This window comes from Lithobates pipiens, unplaced genomic scaffold (assembly GCF_037356315.1).
Source record: "Lithobates pipiens isolate NorthernLeopardFrog02 unplaced genomic scaffold, aLitPip1_a1.2 Scaffold_16, whole genome shotgun sequence".
Lineage (NCBI taxonomy): Eukaryota > Metazoa > Chordata > Amphibia > Anura > Ranidae > Lithobates > Lithobates pipiens.
The window spans coordinates 465,253,236-465,273,073 of record NW_027507748.1 but is presented as its reverse complement, the minus strand read 5'-3'; the positions used below and the strand labels follow the sequence as shown (position 1 = coordinate 465,273,073).

The 19,838-nt window shown below is 42.7% G+C and overlaps 1 protein-coding gene across 2 annotated transcripts in view; it reads right to left on the bottom strand.

The window, feature by feature from the left end:
- ARGLU1 (arginine and glutamate rich 1) overlaps window positions 1-18,969 on the bottom strand; it is a 30,174-nt gene extending 11,205 nt beyond the window's left edge. The window contains exons 1-3 of one of the 2 annotated variants that reach the window (XM_077482911.1): window positions 18,522-18,969; window positions 8,572-8,601; window positions 3,850-4,075 (exon numbers count right to left, since the gene is read on the bottom strand). In XM_077482911.1, the coding sequence (XP_077339037.1) occupies window positions 3,850-4,075; window positions 8,572-8,601; window positions 18,522-18,844 (579 nt within the window). In that variant the 5' untranslated portion in view covers window positions 18,845-18,969. The remainder of the gene's footprint in view (window positions 1-3,849; window positions 4,076-8,571; window positions 8,602-18,521) is intronic. The other variant, XM_077482912.1, reaches the window with a different exon arrangement.
- Between the last annotated feature and the right edge of the window lie 869 nt (window positions 18,970-19,838).

The window sequence follows — 19,838 nt, the reverse complement described above, 5'->3', positions numbered from 1 at the left end:
GCTGCCAAGGGTTGATATTAAAGTGAATGTGTTGCTTTCCCCTACATAAGGAAAGCACAGCTCTGTTACAATGGGGAAAATCATTTGATCCCCTGCAGATTTAGTAAGTTTGCCCACTTACAATATCAACCACAAATCAAGAAGAAGCAAGATACAAAAGGTTATAATTGGAGTTGTAGTTCAGCGAGCAAAATAAGGATTTGATCCCTTACCAACAATAGTTCTGGTTTCCAAAGACTGTCTACAGTATGTGCTCCTGTGGTACACAGATTAGTCCTGTCAATTTAAGAAGGTGCTCCTAACAACTCCTTATGTGTATAAAAAGACACCTGTCCACAGAATCTTTCTTCCATTCAAACCTCACAGTCATGTGTAAAACCAAAAGAGCCGTCAAAGGACATCGGGGGCAAGATAGTATAGACCTGCACAAGGCTGGAATGGGCTGCAAGACCATCAGCAAGAAGCGTGGTGAGAAGGATACAACTGTTGGAGAAATTATTCGCAAATGAAAAATACAAAATAACCATCACGCGCCTTCAGTCTGGAGCTCCATGCAAGATTTTGCCTCATGGGGCAAGGATGATCATGAGAAAAGTGGAGGGTTCAGCCCAGAACTACATGGGACGAGCTTGTAAATTATCTTCAGGCAGTAGGGACCACAGTCAAACAAACCACTGGTAACAATACACCACTATAGATTGAAATCCTGCAGCGTCCGCAAGGTCCACCCTCCTCAAGAAGGCACATATACAGGCCCGTCTGAGGTTTGCCAATGAACATCCAAATGATTCAGAGAAGGATTGAGAGAAAATGCTGTGGTCAGATGAGACCAAAACTGAGCTTTTTGGCATGAACTCAACTCGCCATGTTTGGAGGAAGAAAAATGCTGACTATGATCCCAAGAACACCATCCCTCCAGTCAAGCAAGGAGGTGAAAACATTATGCTGTAGGGCAGTTTCACTGGTAAAGTCTGAGTTTGCCGCATCGAGTCGGCAACGGACAGGACCATGTAGTGTAAAATCTTGGATGAAAACCTTCTTTCCTCAGCTAATCACTGAAAATGGGTTGTGAATGGGTCTTCAAGCATGACAAATGACCCAAAACATACCGCCAAGGCAACAAAGGAGTGGCTCAAGAAGAAGCACATTAAAGTCATGGAGTAGTCTAGTCAGTCTCCAGACTTTAAACCTATAAATAATTCATGGAGAGCTAAAAACTTAGAGTTGCCAAGAAACCCTAAAAAGTGGTTGTTAGCCCACTTTTATTAAATGCTCCCATCCTCTCTGCACCATTATAATTGTCCCTGTGATCTGTAAAAAAACAGAACAAAAAAACTGCACGATTGTACCCATATGAGCTCCGCTCAAGGCATCCAGCCGATTCCTTTCCTCTCTTAGCTCACAGATGCAGTAGGCGGGGCCGAGCACTCCCGCTGACATCAGCCAGGGAGGGAGGGGAGAGAGAGCGCCGAGCTGCCAACAATCAGCTGAGCGGCAAGAATGGAGTTCATACAGGTACAATCATGCAGGCACGGACAATTATTATAATGGTGCAGAGAGGATGGGAGCATTTAATAGCTGAAATGAGAGCAGAGACAGGCAGAGAGGAGAGGGGGGAGGAGACAGATGAGGCTGCAGCTGACAGAATCATGCAGACCACAATGTCAGGGCTCGGCAGCCATGGTTATCATGGTCAGTTTGCATAGTTGAGGGTATAGCTAGGTATTTCAGTTGATACAGGGGTCCACATGACACAGCACAAGCACTGTGCTGCTGTATAACATGCTTTAAGGGAACAGGATTTTTATTTTTTGCGTTAAACGCTTTAAGGATTTAGAGAAGATTTGTAAATAGAGGTGGACCAAAATCCCTCCTGAGATGTGTGCAAACCTGGTCACCAAACGCCTTACCTCTGTGCTTGCCAACAAAGGTTTATCTACTGAAAAAAGTAATTTGCTTGGGGGATCAAATATTTATTTTACACCTGAACTGCAACTCAATTTATAACTAACACGTTTTTTTTTCTGGATTTTTGGTTGATATTCTGTCTCCATTATTTAAAATGTGCGTATGATAAAAATGATAGACCATTAATTTCTTTGTAAGTGGTCAAACTTACAAAATCTGCAGAGGATCAAATAATTAATTTTCCCCACTGTGTGTATATTATATAAAATACACACACATATTTTAATATTACATATATTATTACATACACACACACACACACATAATCCATTCTAACCTGAAGGCTTCTGAACCCCAATAAATGCAGAAGACTTCAAAAGCAGAAGATGGTTTTTGTATATTCCAAGACATGCAGAGGGGGAATTTTGGAATATAAAATTTCCTTATTGGAATTCATTAGAAATGAAGAGGACTTTAGTTACAACTGATATAAACTACAACTGCTTCACAGGTTGTTTTGTAATTACATATAATTTTAAAAAAAATACTTTTTCATTTTCATCTGCAGTCAACCATGATTTGATAATTACGGCTGATATCTGAAATTTCACTTCCTTCCAACAGTGTTCTGCTTGTGGACAGGATTTCTATGAACTTTAAATGTACAACATCAGTAAGTGGCTCATTCCATGCCTCAGATTTGCACAGAACCTTGGGTTGAATCAGAGGCAGCCATTCACGTTGCATATGGCAGCCTGGCTAAGTCCTTAGGTTTACTGCACTGGGAGTTTCACAAGTTTGCACATTTAAATGGATTCAAGGTACATATTTCTCATTAAACCATAAAGGAAAAATTTCCAACTTAGCAAATCACTTTAGGAATTAAAAACAGCCTTAGTACTGATAGAGCAGAGAGAGGCATGGGTTTACAATAAACTTTGCAAAAAAAAAAAAAAAAACAGCACAGCAATACATTTAGCCTACTAGAAGGGAATTTACTTTCACAAGGTTGTGGGCTATCAGAATATCACTAATAAAATGTGCTTGTGCACCATTATCTATTAATTTGCTATAAACATACACACAAGCAGCACAAGGAAAATATTTGGAAAATGCCGTTTAAGGATTTCCAGTTTAACAAAAAGGGGTGTCAACTTTTTAAAATTGACAAAAAATGTTTACATTTATAAGAAAATTGGTCCTAATGGCTTGTGACAAGAGTATATAAAACAATAGTAGTCAGTAGCCAATTACTGCCTTTTGTGGATACGTTTTCTGTTTATGCTCCACCTGTTGGAAAGCAATATATTTAAACTTAAACAAGGGCAACTTGATATCTTCCAAGAGATCTATGAGGAAGAAAGGATGTTATGACTACTTGTTCAATATTCGTTAATGATGAGCTGGACAAACAAGTGGGAAGAAAAACAAAGGTTATTTTGAGAATAAGCAGCACATTCAGTGGGTTAGTGCTCAAATGAAGGAAATAAAAAACATCCTCCAACGCAGGGAAGCCAAATTAACTTAGCTCTTTGTCAGTTACTGTAGCATTTAGGCCAACTGTTGCAATTCTTTACAGTGTTTGGCGCATTAGCTGTCAGCAGCTACAGTTTTTTTTTTTCTTCAGATGAATATCTTAAAATAGGATCAAATGTTCAAAACACCACAGCCATGGCAAAAGTTTCAAGTGCATGTCAACAACTCTTCAATACCCCTAAAATGGCATCTTTCAGGAATAAAGTCTCAACAGTTCAACAGATTACAATCCACATGCGATGCCAATCAAACCCAAAGCAGAACAAAGATATTCTTTTAAGACCTCAGTAACTGAGCCAGAAAGAAGCAGAAAGAAATCTGTATATACTATCTGAAAACTAAGAACAAAACAAAAAGAAAGTTTTGCCATGGACTGTCACTACTTTCCAAACGACCAAGCGTTACCTCTCTGGCTTTCTGAGCAGCTAGCTCTGCCTGCCTCTGTCGCTCGAGTTCTTCGAGCAACTGCTTTTCCATGATGCGTTTAGCTTCCTCAACCCTCCGCAGAACTTCTCGTTCTATTTCATCTTTCCGCTTCTCCAATTCTTCTTCTACGCGCTTGGCAACCAGCTCTTCCACACGACGCGCTGTCTCCTCTTCTATGAGCTTTTCTTCAATTTCTTGCTGCCTACTGAAAAAAGAAAATATGCAAAGTATATATTACCTTTTGCCTACGGATATACAGACAAGATTCAATACAAAAGTACATTACTTACTAACGCAAACTAACTCCCTAACATCACATGACTGAAAGGTCAAAAAGATAATTGTTTCAATAAGGAAATGACCATGTTCCCCTAGACCTGCGATGCTTGTTGTTTTTTTGCTTGCACATGCCTGGATATCAGGCAGCGGATTCAATTTATTCACTAAGCTAGATGAAAGTTCTCTTGCAAAGTGAAAAGAATATCAGCCTTTAAGCCTAGTACACGATCAGAAAATCGTACATAAAATACCACTTTCAAAGCGATTGCAACATAATTTGATATTTAGTACACAGCTTTCGCTTGAAATTATCTGAAGGGACAAACAAAAAAATTCTCTCTTAGGATACCAGATCATTCATTTTCGACATGGAGACTAGCATGCAAAGAAAAAGGGAAGAAGAAAGAATCAGTCGTTTGCTAATCTCATTGGGTATCGGTGTACAAAGCTTTAGTAAGCAATCCCCAAGAATCAACCTGGGGTATAGCAAGTTCCTATTACTGAGATCCTGGGGCTGTTATTATCCTTCCCTTCACTGCAGGCAAGTAAACCTTGTATTAAAACTTGATTTCCACCTTGTCTGACTCACCAAGCAGCAAGGATATGCATGTCAGGCTTGAAGCCGACAGCTATAAAAATAAGTCAGCAATAACATTTCTAACTTGATTGGTTGCGTTTTATTTAAACCAGCACCTAGACTACAAAAATTAATTGATGCATTTTGACCAATCGGTAAAAGCACTTTATATAAACCCTTATTCACCTATGCAGCTACATGCATTGTGGATAAATTAACCATTACAGTTCACAATAGAATTTTAGCTCTCGCCATTTCTTCACACACATTAGAACCAAAGAAGTGGCTTAACCACTTCAAGCCCGCAATATGTATAATATAAAATTTATATATATATATATATATATATATATATATATATATATATATATATATTTTTTTTTTTTTTTTTTTTTAAGTGGTTTATGACTGAAAATATCAGCCAGATATAACCCCAGTATGATTTTCTACACCCAGCAGCTGGCTTTCTCTTGAAAGCATTCTGAGCGGCTCATAAGCCACTGGAACGCTTTCAGAAGCATTTGCTCAGGCTTACCCGTTGCCACCCAATCACAGAGAAACAATCTGACTTTGTGGCCGACTAGTCCCAGAGGCAATCAAAGAGTAGATCCTCTTTGATCTCCTCTATGGCCTTCGAGGACCAAAGCAACATAATGACGTCACTCCGATCCAGGCTGAGAAAAATAAATAAATAATTGATTTGATTCCAGATCTCTCCATAAAGAGTACCTTTTATCCTTATCTCTATTACAAGGAATGAGGGGTGATCAGATGCTGTCACAATTTAAAAATGGTGCCGTTTACATTCGGGAAAAACTGAAAGTGACAATATACTAGTTGCTTCCCATTTCTTATACAAACTTTCTTTGAGCAAGGATGGGCTATACACCCCAAAAGGTCATGTTTTCAGGATTTCCCTCAGATGAAATGGCTGTGCCAATTACTAAAGCAGTGAAACTGATCCATTCAACTGTGCAAAATAAAGCCTGAAAACATGACCTGTTGGGCGCCTTGAGGACTGGAGTTGAGAAACACTCTTTTTATCAGTTCTCCGGTAAGTCGGAAAAAGCGTTGGTTTCATTCTGGGCTCGCCAGTGTGACAGTAGAACCCAGAGAGGCACTAGCAGGCAGTGAACCCTCCTGTCACCTGTAGAAGCAATCCAGTGACTAAATAATCCCTAGGATTGATTTTACATAAAAGCCAGACACTGGCTGCAAAAAAATAAATAAAAAATACCAGTATGATTGCCTGTAGTACATCCTGGTGTACAACTTGAAACTGCCAACGTAAAATGTATGTTAGTCAATCTTCAAGCAGTTAAAATAGATCTAAATCCAAAAAGTAAATACAGTATTTGCTATTATAGAGGGACAATTAAAAATTATTAAAAAAGGTGGCGTATGGCCAAAGTGCTTTTGGCCCTACTTCTATGGATCAGAGGAGTGCAGTTAGCTAGCTAAAGCCCGCTGTCAGCTGACATCACTCAGCTGGTCCAGACTAAGACTGATGCTGCAGCATAGAGGTGATTGTGTGTGTTTTGTTTTTTCAAAGTCCACATTTCTCATTTAACTATTTTAATCCTTATGATGCTAGCCTTGTTGAATAGATAGGAAGATATATAGATTTACATGTTTTAAACTTTTTTTTTTTTTTACATTTCTTTTAGTTGCTTCCGTCTTTCTGGCCTAGGTCAAGAGGATGTCATACATTCCAAGAGGCTTTATGGGCTTTTTTTTTCCCCTCTCCTTTCATCTGGAGGAGGGGCTCTCAGCTAAGCACACCTTCCTGCCCTAACAGCAGATGGATTCCAGAAAGTTAATGCTACATAAATCATCTGCCCTTACACAAGATGCCTGACTAGAAATGCTAGGGGGGGTGTTTTTCAAAGTAATTTCTCAAATTAAAGCAAGGAGATATGGATTATACAGCTAAATTCTGCTCTACGCTAGTCATACACTGACCGAAATTCATCCAGTTTAGCAGGCACTGGCCAAATTCTGATTAGTGTATAGCCCATCCTTGCTCAAAGAAAGTTGATCAAAGGGGACATGTTGGAAAAAGTTTTCTGATTGGTGTATTCTGGCAGAAGCAGAAGCCACTGTCAGAATACACTCACTTTTGCAGAAGATTAATCTTTTTTTTTTTTTTGTGTATGACCAGCTTTAGTCCCCTTGAAAATTTTCAAATACATGTGAAATCTACCAATGAATTCCATCTACTGCAACTTTCTGTGATGAGGTGGCAATGATGATCAAGTGCTCTTAAACTAGATCTATAGGCAACATTTTTTCATGCTGGATAGAGTAAGGGAGGGTCAAAACCCCTGTCAGTTTATTTTTTGCCATCTGTGTCCCATTGGGGAGTCCCATAGCCAAAACAGGAAGTGAGGAAATCCATGCCAATTATGGGAATCCTTTGGGGGACCCCCAGGTCACCAGAACTAGTGTCCCCATTGGATGATTTCCCATCTATTACTTTTCTGGTGATAACCCAAAATTTTGAATTTACCTTTTAGTTTTACTTTCAAATGCCAACGATAAACAGGGCAAATAGAGAAGGTGAATCTCTTTAGTGAGGGCAGAGACAGCAATAAAATTTGACAGGTGTTCCAATCCAGATAAGTACACATGTTCACCAGCACACACACTGTGGATCTTCAATTGCAGTCCAAAAAACTTTTACTGCAGAGAGATCATATCAGAACAGAATAAGTGCAAAGTTTCTAAGCCACATAGGACCCCTTCATCAGGCATGTGAAAGGGTCTACAGTTGAAACAGAATATAAATGAACGATCACCAATCAAAATAAAGGAATTAAGTGACACCCCCTCCTCTGACATACTCCCACCAAAAGACCACAGCCTATTGTAAAACACGTCTGTGTTCATAAACATAATGGTAGTGTCCCTGTATATTGAACAACAATTAGAAAGGGGGGGGGGGGGGCACTGCAAGCCCTTCAATGTAAACTGGCTCCACAGCAATCAGGCACACCACCCAGATGTGTCCGATTGTGGTAAACAATCAGCGGAACCCGAACACCGCAAGGTGTTCCAATCCAGCTAGTGTTTTAAATTCAGAGCAGATGTGCCACTCTAATGTAGACTGTGCCTGCTTGCACTACACTGAAAAGATGTTGCAGCACACTTGGCTATCATTATCACTGCTAATTCACTGATTGACCTGTAGCTGGTCAATCAGCACCTGGCCCCACTTAGTCTTGCACACGGATTTCTGGATTGAAACCACTGCCACTGTTGCTGAAACTCTCCCACTGGAAGCTGTAGTGTCTGGGAGGAGGAGCATAAAAGCCAGCCAAAATGTAATGTGTGTGCACTGGGCTTTACTGACATTAAGAAAATATGCACTGATTGCCAAATGAAGCCAACAATTTCCCTGTATTGCCCTTAGTATAGATTGTCCTTGAGCTACAATTTCTAAGCATTTGAATGTACAGCCTATTCATTACAAATCTAAAATGTATGTATATATGTGTGTGTGCGCGTGCGCTCTTGGGGGGGACAAATGTTTAAGGGGACCTGTACCTGTATTGAGAAAACACACAGACTGTTCACCACCGATGCACTTTTCTTTTGAAAACTGGCCGTTATACCAATACAAGGGCTCCATTGGTTTCAGAATCGCTGACCAGGAACAATACATTAGGACTGCAGACTTTCCTCTGGCCTAACTAGCATTTTTGAACGAAGTAACTGACTCAAAGTAGTGAGCCTGAAGGCAAGCCATGCAGTTTGCAATTGTTAAACTTTAATTGAAAATAATATCTATGGGGTCAATTCACAAACATAAATACTGCATGAATTTTTGCCTTAAGATAACTCACGCTGTATTTCTTGCAAAAGCAGCCAATGCACTAAAAAAGAAGAAAAAAAAATAAAATTATTTAACACAATAAATATAGATGTTTTGCAATATTTAGTACTTAAAGTATAGCCAAAGCTGTTTTGGTTAAATTGTGGATCACATGAGTGCAGTTGGTTCTGCACACCTGTGATCTGTTTTCAGCCGACAGTGGGCTCCACCCAAAAGCCTGGACTGGCACTTGGCTCAGCCTCTCAGTGATCCACCTAAAGCCTGAGCCAGCCCCTCCCACCCTCTCCCCAGCACGGCGTTCCAGTGAGCGCTGGTGGGGAGAGGAGAGCAGAGAGCTGGTGACCGACTGTCCCAGGTCACTACAGAGCCAGTGAGGGACACATTTTTTTTGTCACAGGCCAACAGTGCATCAGAGGACGATTGTTCTATAAATGAAAGCATAAAGAAATATTGTATAAGTATGACATCCTTGGGCTTCATGCACACTGGACATTATAAAACCGCCAGTAGTGTTAGCTGTAGAAAACAGTAGCTGTAGAATGAGTTCTGCAGCATTTTTGCAGTAGCGTTCATTAGCAAAACTTTACTCCCACAAAAGCTTATGGCTCTAAAACACTGATAAATGCCAAAAAGCTTTTATTGGAGTTTTTTACAGCTGAAAAACTACTCAACTACTCCTGGACCAAGCCTATTTTTGACACTTGTTTACAGGCTAAAAATCAGTATTTTTTGCTAGAAAATTAATTGGAACCCCCAAACACACACAAATATAAATATACATATATTTTTTCTTTTTATTTTTTTTTTTACACACATATATATATAAAAAAATGTTACGCCGAGTAAAAAGATACCAAACATGTCATGCTTCAAAATTGCGCATGCTCTGGGAATGGCGACAAACTTTGGTACTTAAAAATCTCCATAAGCGACGTTTAAAAATTTCTACAGGTTACCAGCTTAGAGTTACAGAGGAGGTCTTGGGCTAGAATTATTGCTCTCACTCTAACGTGTGGTTTGAACAATGTTTAGATATGTGGGCATGACTTGCATATACGTTCACTTCTGTACGAGGGACAGGGCGCTTTAAAAAAAAAATGTTCTCTTATTTTTTATTTTACTTTATATTTTTTTTTTTTTTTACACTGTCCTGTTAAAAAGAAAAAAAAAAAAAAAAAGTTTGGGTTACTTTTATTCCTATTACCAGGAATGTAAACATCCCTTGTAATAGAAAGAAAGCAGGACAGGGCCTCTTTAATGTGGGAACTAGGTTCAAAGAGACCTCAGATCTCAGTTACACTTAAAGTGGTTGAAAACCTAGTTACACCCCACTTGTACCTACAGGTAAGCCTATGATAAGGCTTACCTGTAGGTACTGTAAATATCACCTAAACCTGCACAGTTTAGGAGATATTTACCATATACGCTTGTGTCGTCGTCATTGGCGCATGTGCTGTGAAGAAACGGCCCATCTTGGCTGACGGCTCCCGTGCACATGCAACGGAAGTGACATCACGCGACTCCGGCCAGTCACGGAGCCGGAATCCACGACACCGGAAGGAAGAGGGGTCAAGATGGCATCGACCACCAGCGGGGACTACATGGGCTTTGTTTGCAAGTGCCACATTGCATACTAGCCCATTATGCTTTTACTTTCCAGGGGAAAAAAAAGAGGAAGTAAAACCCATCAGGTTTTACGTCACTCTTGTCCTCCAAGGGCATAGAGTCGAGTGGGGGCCATCTTGTCCTCACTCAACTTCTTGCTCATTTATCCCAAGGATCGGATCGTTTCCACCACTACCCTAGGCTCCGGTAAGCGGCGGAGACCACCGAGATGCAGCGGGAGGGGCACTGCTCCCGCTGCCCATAAAAGTGATCTTGTGGCGAATCCGCCGCTGAGACCACTTTAACGTTCAAGCGGACTGCCCACTGTGCAAAAAAAATTAGGGTTATGCCAGCTATCTGCTGCCATTACCCTGGTATTTAAAGGTAAAGTAGCCATGTTTATCCATGATGGGCAGTCCAAAAATGTGGGTAACATGCTGGGGAGTTTACTGGCTGCAGAAAAACAAAACAAAAAAAAAAAAAACACCTGAAGCCAAAATCAGCAGCTGTAAACAAGTCCAGTGTGCATGATGCCTTATGCTCTATGCACACAGGATATTTAAAAAAGTATTTCTGGACATTTGATTGATGGCAGGTAAATGCCGATTTAAAAAAAAAAAAAAAAACACTTTTAACAGTGGTTTTTAAATGCCTTTATGCGCGAGTTACAGAATTTTTGGTCGTTTTTTTTTTTTTTAATTATGCCAGCTTACATTCAGCTCTGCAATGTAAACAATGCGCTTTATCCCATTTTCAGCCATTTTTGTGGTCAGAACTGCTCTTGAACTTGATTTTAGGGCTTTCAGACAACAGCCAATAAACTGGACACATGGGATAACAGAGGGGAGTTTAAGTGCTGCTAAACAAAAAAATAAAAAATAAAATAAAAAAACAAACTCACAAAAACATGAGTTTTTTCAGCTTCAGTGTGCATGAGGCCCAAGGCTCAATTCAGAACTCAGCGTTCCTAGATTCGCAATAGCGGCAAATCGCAGGACAACCATGCGTTGCCTGTCAATTTCAATAGCACCCCAAACGCAGTGCAATTTTCCCACAATTAGTGCGATTTTACCAAGATTGTCGCCCAACAGAATCGCGGGATGCTTGTTGCCCAAAAGAAGTACATGAGCTTCTTTTGGGCGGTGGGTTCCAGCGATTCTATTCGCACGATTTTACTGTGATTGTCGCCCCCATACTGAGATACATGCTAGGAACAAGGCTTGTGCCAAAACGCGTTACCCTGTCTTTTTAACTTGGTTATGGTACAATAAAGATCACAGGTGTAAGGTCCAGCAGTGCCCGCCCTCCTATCTGATTTTCTCACTTTTCATTCCTTGAATGTGGGAAGGGCATCTTGAGCCTGAAAACTGGACTTGGGTGTACCTGAATATCATTGCTTAGAGCAGTGTTCACCTTGAGTCTGTTGCCCCCAAATGCCAAGATGTGAACGGAGCCTTAGGCTTCATATACACTGCTGCTGGTAAACGGAAGTTTAGGAGCAGTTTGGCTTTTTTTTTTTTTTTTTACAGCTGCCCCTGAACGCTCCTCTACGTTATCTTATCGGTATATGTCCACCAGGTTGTGAAAACCCCTTCACAGAGGGCGTTTTGCAGGCGCTATAGCGTTAAAAAATAGCGCCTGCAAAACGCCTGAGGGCTTTCACACTGGAGCGGTGCGCTGGCAGGTCTTCAGAAAAAGTCCTGTCAACAGCTTCTTTGAAGCGGTGAACTCACCGCTCCTCCACCGCTACTCCCTATTGAAATCAATGGGGCAGCGCTGTGATAATGTCAGCAAAACGCCGCTCCGGCTGTGTTTTTCGGGCAGATTTAACCCCTTTTTGACTGCTAGCTGACGCCCTAGGCGGCTCAGTGCGAAAGGGGAAGAGGCAGTTTTTAGAAGCATTTTTGGAAAGAAAAAAGGAAATGCATTCAGGACAGATGTTCAGAGGCATTTGAAATGCCAAATGCCTGAAACAGCTTGTAAACTTGGTAACTCCCATTTAGTGGCGTTTCGTTTACAGGTGTTTTTAGTGGAGATACATTTTTTTACTATTTAAAAAAATAAATAAAAAAAACACTTCTAAAATGCAAATGTGCCAACTGCAGCAAAACTAATGTTTTTAAATGGCATTATCTCATGTTAAATTGTTCAGGAGAGGATTCAAAATGTCCCGTGTACATTAAGCCTTAGGCCCCTTTCACACATGCGGACCACCATTCAGGTCCGCCTGTCAGGCAAACATAAATGGACGCTCCATGCAGTTCTACGGAGCGACGGATGTCAGCGGTGACATGTCCGCTGACATTCGATCAATTCAGACGGATGGAAAACCTATTTTCCCACCTGTCTGGCAGATCAGATGAAAACAGACTGGCGGATGCATTTTCATCTGGTCCCCCATAGAGGAGACCTGACAAGTCCGTCTCTCCACAGTAAGCAGCAACAGACCTGTGCTTGGCGAGATCAACAGAGCGATCCCTGCTGAGCAAATGGACAATGTGTGAAAGGGGCCTAAGTGTGAAAAATATTTATGTCAGATGGAATTTGGTGGCCTGACATAAGCGATGTTATAACATGGGACTGATAAAGTGATCAAACTGAACTCCTTATTATATTGTACTAATGTGTGAAAGGGGCCCACGTGACTTCATACACAGAATAATCTCCTAGTGAAATGTTACAATTTCTGTACATTCCTGAGCTCAGGGCAGAACATTTCCAGATTGATACATTGTATACGGACAACTTCCTGGCCAGAGCTTGTTACTTTGTACATTCCTAAAATATTGACTGCCTGAACCATGGGATAAAATAATAAAAATATATTTTTTAGTGAATCAACTTGAGGCTGGGTTAACACTTATGTGACATGGGTGCGGGTTTCTCTGCATCCAATTCGCATGACAGAAGTGTGACCGGCTCTCAATGGAGCTGGTTCACACACCCCCTGGCCACACTGGAAAAGGGTCCTGTGCGTCTTTGGCTCAGTTTTAGGTCTGAACGCAGGCAAAAATTCATACCCGATTCACACCTGAGAGCAGGGACGCACTGGACCCCGCTGCAAGCCACGGCTTCAGCATGTGTGAACCCAGCCTCGAGTTATCTGCTTTTTTTCTGCATTTACCTCAAACGTGACACATTTTTTGATGAATTTACTAGAGGTCGACCGATATGGGTTTTTCTCTGGCCGATGCCGATATTTAGAAATCATGGCGGCCGATAGCCGATATATGATGCCGATTTTTTTGGGCCGATATGTTAGGCCGATTTTATTTTATTTATTTATTTATTTTTAATCCCCCTTGATCTAACACACCTTTCCCACTGGGGCGTTTTAAGGCGCTTTTGGGCTAAAAATAGCGCCTGTAAAATGGCTCCCCTGCAGTCTGTGTGAAAGACAGAGTGCTTTCACACTGAGGCGATGCACTGGCAGGATCTTAAAAAAAAGTCCTGCAAGCAGCACGTTTGGAGTGGTGTATACCGCTCCTCCACCACTCCTGCCCATTGATATGAATGGGCACCACTGCCGAAGCGCATGCAATGCGATTTGGCAGCGGTGCTTCATGGGCGCATTTAACCTCTTCCTTGGCCGCTAGCTGGGTTATATGTGCCCCACTAGCAGCCAAATAGCACCGCTAAAATGATGGTAAAGAGCCGCTAAAACTTGCGTTTTACCATCAACGCCTGCCCACTCCAGTGTGAAAGCAGCCTTCATACGTGATACAGAAAATTTCTTACACTTAAACATTTATTAAACAAAACAAACCTCCAATCAGTTTACTTGTATGTATGATTTAGATAAAAAAAAAAAAAAATATATATATATATATATATATATATATATATATATATATATATTAAATAAAAACAGGTAGTCAAAACTTTTGGACAAAAAAAAAAAAAATGGGCTAACTTTACTGTTTTTATTTTATTTATTTTTTTTAAATGGTGTATTTTTTTCCCAAAAAAATGCATTTGAAAGACCTCTGTGCAAATGCCGTGTGACATAAAATATTGCAACAACCGCTATTTTATTCCCTAGGATCTCTGCAAAAAATATATATAATTTTTGGGGGGTCTAAGTGATTTTCTGGCAGAAAATACAGGATTTTTTACTTGTAAGCAACAAGTGTCAGAAAAGATTTAGTCTTTAAATGGTTAAACTGAGAACTTCTACACACAGAGATGACTTAATTCATTCAAGTGTAAACATTGTATCTTTCTGTTCTTTTCTTGGCAGCCTGCCCAGAGTGGAGGAAAGGGTTGCTATGACGACTCAGTCAACTTAGACCATTCTATACAGAAGTCATTTCAAAGTCCCGCTGTAGTCGGCATTTTATCAGCACAAATCGGCCGATGCCGATTATTTAAAAAACGGCAAATATCGGCCGATATATCGGCCGGCCGATATATCGGTCGACCTCTAGAATTTACTTGTGTGACACTTCCAAAAAAACACATTGCATACAAAAATCATTAGTAAATCCCTGTGTTTCTCTCAGTACAAGTACTTTAAGTAATCAGATGACACTTTATATACTGGTAATTCAATGAGGTACATGCCAACATACCCAATTACAGCATAAGCTGGGACAAAATGGCTGGTTTGTCATTAAACACTACACCAGATCAAATTCATGACAAAGCCAAAATTGTGTGATAGCGCACAATTTCTGTTTGTATTGGCAACAGGGGATCTTAGGCCGCGTACACACGCGGGGACTGTTCGCTCAACTTTGTCCGTCAAACAGTTTCAGCGAACAGTCCGCTCAAAATTAGCATGGACGGACTTGCCCACACACGACGAACGAACAGTCCGCTGAAACCATGCGCGATGACGTGAACGGCACGTACGACGTCCCATACACTGCATTACAACTTTCGGCGTGTAAATCCTTTCTGAGCATGCGCGGAACTTACTTTGACGAACAAGCCTACACACGAGGGGACTGTTCGCTGAAACCAAGTTTCAGCGGACAGTTTTTCGGAATTTCCGAAAAACTTTGTTCAGCAGACTGTCCGCTGAAACTGTCCGCTGAAAGCCCACACACGGGCGGACTGTCCGCCGAAACACTGTTCAGTGGACAAAGTTGGGCGAACAGTCCCCGCGTGTGTACGCGGCCTTAGATTGGAAGCTTCTTTAGTACAATGGCTGATGTGGTATGTTGTAATGTGTGAAGAGAGCAGCAAAAAACTGTCAGCACCATATACTTGTAGTAAACACCGCTCAAATCTGCCACTGGTGCACATACTGCTATAAGGCCTCATGAACTCATACACCGTAACTACACTACTACAGCATAGAGCTGCCCATAGAAATGCAAGGCTACATGCAGGTATGTGCTATACTTGTGAGAAATGTACAACAGTGCAAATCCCTGTTTACGCAAGTATGGCATATACCTGTGTTTAGCCATTCATTACTATGGGCAGTATAGTGGTGTCTCCCCAATTTATAGGTGTACAGCTTCATGTACATGAGGCCTAGGGACCTTCCATGTCAAAGCCTCCTTCCCCATATATGGGAGGCGCATATTTATCTGCTAATGGCTGCACACTTCCTGTTGTGACCTAGTCCCATTCTCCCCTATATTTAAAATCTTCCACTGATGCTCACATTGCTCTCAGTGTATCCTTCCCCATGTATTGGAAAATCCATGTCATTTTCTAATTGGCTGCACAGTACTGACAACCCTGCTGCAGGCTAGGCCTATCTTGCTGGGGATTCCCACCCTCTGGTTCTAATGGAGCACTGTATTGGTCCAGCTGCAGAAGTTTAAATGGTTGCAAAATTAACCTAGGTCAAAGCATCCTTCCCCATGTATAGGAGTCTGACTCATATGTGATCTGCTATTGACTGCACACTACCTGCTGCAGCCTAGTCCTATCTGCCCAGGTGTCCTGCCCCAGCTGTAATGAAGCAAAGTTTCTGTATTCATCCAGGCTGTTATAAGGACATTCTATATAGGGATAAACTTCCCCATGCATGTCTAGCAGGCCCACTAGTATGAAATCTGCTCCTGGCTGCGCAGTGTCCCAACTTCCTAGATATTACCACTCCCCAGCTGTTAATGAAGCACAGTTCCTGTATCGGTCCAGGTTGTTATAAGGACAGTCCATATCAGATCATCCTTTCCCATGCAAGTTTAGAAGGCCCAGTCATCTGTGAGAAGCTAATAGCTGCCAACTACTGACAATCCCTGCTGAGGCCTAGTGCCAACTTCCTAGGGACTCCCACCCTCCAGCTGTAATGGGCATACTGTATTGGGATATGCAGAGCAACCTTTCCAAGGTATGGCCCACTCATCTGTGATCTGCTATTGGCGGCACACTATTGACACATGCGGCAGCCAAGTCCTACCCCAGCTGTATTGGTCCAAGTTGCTAAAAGGGCTATGTCTGAGCACACTTCCACTGGTGTAGGGAGCCATTAATCTATGATCCCTGCTGCAGCCTATTCCCATCTTCCCAGAGAACCTTTTATATCCAATATTCCTTCCCCATGTATATACAGGAGGCCTACTCATCTGTGATCTGCACACTACTGATATATCCACTGTGTCCTAACTGCCTAGGGCTTCCCACTCTCCAGCTGTTATGGGGCACTGTTTCTGTATTGGTCCAGGTTGTTATGGGAACCTTCTAAGTCAGATCGTCCTTCCACAAGGTGGTCCCTACCCGTGTATTGGTTTAGGTTGTTATGGGAACTTTTTATATTAGAGCATATATCCCCAACGTATAGGAGACCTATTCGTGTGTGATCCCTGCTGTGGCCCAGTACTTCTCACTTATCTTCTAAAGGGGTCCCCCCAGCTGGTATGAGGCACACTACCTGTACTTGCCCAAATTTTGATGAGAAGCTTATATATCAGATCATCCTCTCCTATGTACAGGAGGCCTACTAATATGCAATCTGCTTTTGGCTGCACACTATTGACATCCATGCTGCAGCCCAGTTCTACTTCCCCAGGACTTCCCACTCTACACCTGTTATGGGGCACAGTTCCTGTATTGGTATGGTATTCTTGTATAGCAGATCATCCTTCCCCAAGTATAAGTTGCCCAGTCATGTGTGGTCCCTGCTGCGGCCTAGTCCTATCTACCCAGGGATCCCCTACTCAAGCTTTTTATGAGCACAGTTCCTGTACTTGCCCAGATTGTTATTATAAGCTTCTATGTCAGATCATCTTTCCCTATGTCCCTATCTTCCCAGGGATATTATGAAGCATAGTTCCTGCATTGGTCTAATTTGTTATAATAACCTAGTAGATTGAGGGCTAGTCCTGCGTGATCCCTTTATTAGCCTAGTCCTATCTTCACAGGGACCTCCCTCCAGCTAATATGGGGCACAGTTCACCTGCATTGATCAGGTTGTTATAGGAACCTAGTAGATGGAGGCCCAGTCCTGTGTGATCACTATTGTAGCCTAGTTCTGTCTGCTCAGGAATCCCTCCTCCAGTTGTTTTAGAGCACAGTTCCTGCATTGGTCCAGGTTGTTATGGGATTGTAGTAGTCGGAGGCATAGTCCTGTGTGATCCCTTTTACGGCCTAGTCCTATTTTCCCAGGGACCCTCCTCCAGCATTGGTCAGGTTGTTATGGGAACCTAGTACTCTGTGATCCCTATTGTGGCCTAGTCCTATCTTCCCAGGGACCCACATCCAGCTATTATGGAGCACAGTTCCTGTATTGGTCCAATTTGTTATGGGATTCTAATAGATTGAGGCCCAGTCCTGTGTGCTCTCCATTGAAGCTTAGTCTTATCTTACCATGGAACCCCCCCCCCCCCCCTTCCAGCTATTATGGGGAACAGTTCCTGTATTGGTCAGGTTGTTATGGGAACCTAGTAAATGGAGGCCTAGACCTGTGTGATCCCTATTGTGGCCTAGTCCTGTCCTCCCAGTGATCCCCTCCAGCTATTATGGAGCACAGTTCCTGTACTGGTCCAGGTTGTTATAGGATTCTAATAGATGGAGGCCTAGTCCTGCTTTCCGGGGATCCTCCTCCAGCTATTATGGGGCACAATCCCTGTATTGGTCAGGTTGTTATGGGATTCTTATAGATGGAGGCCTAGTCCTGTGTGATCCCTATTGCGGCCTAGTCCTGTCTTCTCAGTGACCCCCCTCCAGCTATTACGGGGCACAGTCCCTGTATTGGTCCAGGTTGTTATGGGATTCTAATAGATGGAGGCCTAGTCCTGTGTGATCCCTATTGCGGCCTAGTCCTGTCTTCTCAGTGATCCCCCTCCAGCTATTACGGGGCACAGTCCCTGTATTGGTCCAGGTTGTTATGGGAACCCAGTAAACAGATGCCCAGTCCTGTGTGCCCCCGATGCGGCCCAGGCCCCCGGTACTCACATCCGCCTCTGTCGCTCATACTCCATCTTCTTCTCCTCGTCCTCCCTCTTCTGCTTCTCATCCAGGCTGCTCCTCTTGCTGACCGTGCGGCCGAAAATATCGATACGTTCGGGCGGAGTGACGGGCCTCTCCCGCTCCCTCCTAGTAGCTGTGTTCGAGCGAGACCTGGAGCGAGATTCCCGCCGCTTGTTCCTCTTACTCTCCCGGGACTTGGAGCGCTTCTTCACACGCTCCTTCTCCCGGGACCGGCTCCGCTTTTTGTTATGTTTGCTGCTCTTAGCGTGCTTAGAGCGGGAAGAACTCCGACTTCGGGAGCGGCCCATGGGTCAGCACTGCCGGGCCTACACACGGTCAGCGAAGAGCGGCGGCCTGGTGGTGGTAGACACTAAGGGACGGAGACAAGATGGCCGACGCCCCCCCAGCCCTGCGCCACTCTACCTCGTACCCACAATGCAACAGGACGCGTTCAGCGCGCATGCTCAGAGCGACCCACAATGCACTGGGCAAAGCGGCTTCCACACAGGCCAGGGATGTGCGCGTGCGCAGCTCTGTACCGGCGTCTAGAGCTGAGGTGCTGCGTGATTGCGGCTGGATTATGTAACATGTAAGAGTAGGATGAAGCCGAGGACAGGGATGTCCTTGGAGGTGATTATCTATTCATCCTCTGTACACTCTTAGCTTGTGTACTGCTGACAGTTATCATTATTGTATAGTCTTTTACACATTTCTTTTTACATGGAAGCTGACCAAATATATAGTGTACTAAAGGGACTTTTTATTGCTGTTTGTGCCTACCAAAGTCCCCAACCACGCCTCAGATGATAGTTTTCTCTATTCCATTATAAAAAAAAAAAATGCCAAAGTTCAAAAACTGTACAAAAATGTGTAAAAATTGTGCGTAAAAATGCACACAAATAAAATGCAAAGACGCTCAGGTGTGAATGCAGCCCAGAGATTCTTTCTCTTTTAGCATCTCAAATTTTGGGTGGTCCCCAGAACATTAATAGAAGGGAGATGTTCCAGTGGGAACCCCAGAAAACATTGGGATTCACTCACTTTGGAGGGATTTCCTCTCACTTCCTGTTTTGGCTCGGACAGGAAGTCAGGAGCAATCTCCCAAAGGGGACACACGGAAAAAAACTGACAGGTAGTAGCCTTCATTTGGTCTATACAAAATGAACCACTTCAATACCGGGCACTTTTCCTGTCCCGGGGTCTTGTCAAATAGCGTCCTTCATCTGATATTGTCCGCTGCGTACTGCGCATGCGCAGTACACAGGAACACAGATTCCGAAAATTGCCGAGGATGAACGGCGC